Source organism: Anarrhichthys ocellatus, unplaced genomic scaffold (genome assembly GCF_004355925.1).
Source record: "Anarrhichthys ocellatus isolate YVR2014 unplaced genomic scaffold, GSC_Weel_1.0 scaffold600, whole genome shotgun sequence".
Lineage (NCBI taxonomy): Eukaryota > Metazoa > Chordata > Actinopteri > Perciformes > Anarhichadidae > Anarrhichthys > Anarrhichthys ocellatus.
In genome coordinates, this window is record NW_022280574.1 from 19,703 (window position 1) to 23,938 (window position 4,236).

The 4,236-nt window shown below is 48.4% G+C and overlaps 1 protein-coding gene across 1 annotated transcript; it reads left to right on the forward strand.

Moving 5' to 3' along the window:
* The first annotated feature begins 1,538 nt into the window (after positions 1–1,538).
* LOC116376775 (programmed cell death protein 2-like) lies at positions 1,539–2,796 on the forward strand. The gene has a single exon (XM_031838245.1). The coding sequence runs from the start codon at positions 1,704–1,706 to the stop codon at positions 2,397–2,399; it is 696 nt and encodes a 231-aa protein (XP_031694105.1). The 5' UTR covers positions 1,539–1,703; the 3' UTR covers positions 2,400–2,796.
* The last annotated feature ends 1,440 nt before the right edge of the window (positions 2,797–4,236 follow it).

Here is a 4,236-nt window from a genome sequence, read left to right on the forward strand (position 1 = left end):
ACTTAAACAACACAATGTAACTCCAAGTCAATCACACTTCTGTGAAATCAAACTGCCCACTTAGGAAGCAACACTGACAATCAATTTCACATGCTGTTGTGCAAATGGAATAGACAACAGGTGGAAATTATAGGCGATTAGCAAGACAGACACCCCCAATAAAGGAGTGGTTCTGCAGGTGGTGACCACAGACCACTTCTCAGTTCCTATGCTTTCTGGCTGAAGTTTTGGTCACTTTTGAATGCTGGCGGTGCTTTCACTCTAGTGGTAGCATGAGAGTCTACAACCCACACAAGTGGCTCAGGTAGTGCAGCTCATCCAGGATGGCACATCAATGCGAGCTGTGGCAAGAAGGTTTGCGGTGTCTGTCAGTGTAGTGTCCAGAGCATGGAGGCGCTACCAGGAGACAGGCCAGTACATCAGGAGATGTGGAGGAGGCCGTAGGAGGGCAACAACCCAGCAGCAGGACCGCTACCTCCACCTTTGTGCAAGGAGGAACAGCAGCAGGAGCACTGCCAGAGCCCTGCAAAATGACCTCCAGCAGGCCACAAATGTGCATGTGTCTGCTCAAACGGTCAGAAACAGACTCCATGAGGGTGGTATGAGGGCCCGACGTCCACAGGTGGGGGTTGTGCTTACAGCCCAACACCGGGCAGGACGTTTGGCATTTGCCAGAGAACACCAAGATTGGCAACTTGGCCACTGGCACCCTGTGCTCTTCACAGATGAAAGCAGGTTCCACTGAGCACATGTGACAGACGTGACAGAGTCTGGAGACGCCGTGGAGAACGTTCTGCTGCCTGCAACATCCTCCAGCATGACCGGTTTGGCGGTGGGTCAGTAATGGTGTGGGGTGGCATTTCTTTGGAGGGCCGCACAGCCCTCCATGTGCTCGCCAGAGGTAGCCTGACTGCCATTAGGTACCGAGATGAGATCCTCAGACCCCTTGTGAGAACATATGCCGGTGCGGTTGGCCCTGGGTTCCTCCTAATGCAAGACAATGCTAGACCTCATGTGGCTGGAGTGTGTCAGCAGTTCCTGCAAGACGAAGGCATTGATGCTATGGACTGGCCCGCCCGTTCCCCAGACCTGAATCCAATTGAGCACATCTGGGACATCATGTCTCGCTCCATCCACCAACGCCACGTTGCACCACAGACTGTCCAGGAGTTGGCGGATGCTTTAGGCCAGGTCTGGGAGGAGATCCCTCAGGAGACCATCTGCCACCTCATCAGGAGCATGCCCAGGAGTTGTAGGGAGGTCATACAGGCACGTGGAGGCCACATACACTACTGAGCCTCATTTGGACTTGTTTTAAGGACATTACATCAAAGTTGGATCAGCCTGTAGTGTGTTTTTCCACTTCAATTTTGAGTGTGACTCCAAATCCAGACCTCCATGGGTTAATAAATTTCATTTTCATTGATAATTTTTGTGTGATTTTATTGTCAGCACATTCAACTATGTAAAGAACAAAGTATTTAATAAGACTATTTCATTCATTTAGATCTAGGATGTGTTGCTTAAGTGTTCCCTTTATTTTTTTGAGCAGTGTATATGTGTATATATATATATACTATATACACACATTATTCCCTTTTTATCTGTTTACATACTCGTCTTTATAGTAGACGTAAAATTAAAAGTTCTGTTAAATAACAGAATGAGTCACAGTGTCTGAGCTCACCGTGTAGTTTAATAACATGGATGAGCATCTTAATCGTCAGGTGAACTGCTTTTTGGTCATTTTGACCCGTTTATTTTTCCCCTCAGCAGCCAGTGAGGTCGACGTCAGCAGCCAGCTTCAGGATCTCCGTCTGGTGGACTCCCAGGAGGAGGAAGAGGAGGAGGAGGTGCCCGTCCTCCGGGCGTTCTTCATCAGCGTGGTGGACGAGTCGGATCTGTGCGGAGAGGAAGACGACGACCTGCGGCACGCCCAGCGGCTGCTGAGGGAGTACGAGAGGAGGGAGGGCGTGGCGGTGGGAGAGCTGGAGGACAGGGGAGGAGGAGGAGGAGGAGGGGAGGAGAAGTACGAGAAGACGAGAGCCAGACACGGAGACGCCATCTTCTCCAGGTTCATGAAGAAGATCTCGCTCTGTCCTCAGCAGATCCTGCGCTACTGTCGCGGTGGGAGGCCGCTCTTCATCTCCGAGCCGCCGGCCGACGTGGCGACGACGACATGCGGCAACTGTGGAGGAACCAGGACCTTCGAGCTGCAGCTGATGCCGGCTCTGGTCAGTCTGCTGCGGAGGACGGACGGTGGTGGTGGTGGTGAGGCCGAGCTGGAGTTTGGGACGGTGCTGGTTTACACCTGTAGGAACAGCTGCTGGACATCAGGATCAGCTGTGGAGGAGTTCTGCTCTGTTCAGACGGACCCAGACCAGCAGCTCTTTAAATGATGACGGTGAAGATGGTAGTTTCACTTCTGGTTCCTTTGAGGGGCCAAAGAGTCTCCACAGCGGCTGGAAGTCTTCGTGTGTTTGAAGACCTCATCGTGCAGCAGTGATGTCACTGTGTAGTCCAGTACACTGTGACATCACTGCTGGGTGTGGTGGTTAAAGGAGCCGCAGAGAAACACTGATAAAGTTACGCCTTAACGAGCAGATCAATACTGAAGCTGCTGCTACAGATTCTCACTATGAATAGAATCATGACACATGTGGTGTTTTAACCAATATTCAGAGAAATAATAATCTTTAAAAACACAAACGGATCATTTTTTAAACAGCCTTTCTCGTGGATTGTGTCCCCTTTAAATGTTTGTTTTATAACAGAATAAAAACAGATTATTTAGTGTATTTGTGTTGAATGTTTGTCTCTGTGTGATTCAGAGCTGATTTACTCTTTAATCACATTCCTGCAGCTCGTTAACACGACCTGCTCTGAGAACCCGGAGTCAGTGCCTTAAAGGGACAGTACTGATGTTTAGAAGTACTTCTACATACTCTGAGTATTACTACAGTAGATGTACTGCTGTGGACGTATTCTAGACTCCTAAAAGAATCAATATCAATTTAAGTGAAATTACGTCTTTATACTACAGAACTTTACTTCCTGTCATGAACCAATCACTGCACTTCATCATAACGTTATAATGTGCCTTCAGCCAGTACTCATGTTCACTGAGCAGAGCCTGAAGGCATCATCATGTAACTGAAGTGAACCTCCGTTGGTTAGCCGTTAGCGGTGCTGCTAACGTTACCAGCTCTCCTCTGATTGGTTGTTTAGAATGAAACATGATCAGAGACCAGGAACACGTGGATGAAGCTCTCACACATTGATAAAAACACAGACTCTCGTTTACGTTCTTTTTACTTCAACCTTTACGATACATTTCTATAACTCCGTGTGTGAAGCTTCATAAACATCTGAGTTGAACATTAATGTGAAATGTAAACCGTGCAGAGAGTCAAAGCAGCCTCTGAAGTGGATGATGGTCTGAAGAGCTTCTTACTGAATCACATCCAGAGTATCAAAAATAGATTCCTTAATTAACCGGCCAATAAATAAAGGTCTTTATTTCAGCCTCTGTGACGCCGTCACTCATTGTTCTGATTACGTAAAGTTGACTTTCAGCCCTTTGATTGTTTCTTACAATTCAGTCAAGTAAAGCTAGAAGACGACGTCTTTGGTTTGTTAGCGAGGGTTCGAGTCCCGCTAAAGATTCCTGAGGAAACCGCCGTGTGACGCCCTGATGAGTTCGAGCCCGCGGACTCGTCGGAGGCTTCTGATTGGTTGTTCAGGCACTTGAGGATCAGTTCGGTGACCGTTTGTTGTTTTTGTCTCCAAGAAGAAGCGAATAAAGCGTCGCGGTCGTCTCCCGTCTCACTGAGCTCCTCCTCCGCAGAACGGCGAGGCGGCGTCAGCGGACGACTTGTGCTCCCAGTCGTACTGGTGGTACTGGTCCAGCTCGTGGTACTGGTCCAACTGGTCGGGCTGGACGCTGCTGCTCAGGCTGCAGATGTCTCTGTCGATTATCTCGTTTACTGAAACGAAAACAGAAGCACGAGACACGATTATTCATGACGTAACAGTCCGGTTACAATCTTTACTCAAATTCCACTGATTTGCTGGTTCTGGAGCTTTTGACTCCATTTCAAAGTCTTCCTCAGAACTCAGCCCTGAAGAAGTGGTTTAAAGCTCCAGAAGAGCGTAACTGGACCTTGAGTTCAGACGTTTCTGGTCAAACAGCTGTTTTCCAATGAACTCTCGGGTTGCAATATTTTCACCAGATGG

Bases quoted from the DNA above. Each gene is read 5' to 3' on its own strand.
- LOC116376775 (XM_031838245.1), top strand. From the start codon at position 1,704: ATGGATGAGCATCTTAATCGTCAGGTGAACTGCTTTTTGGTCATTTTG.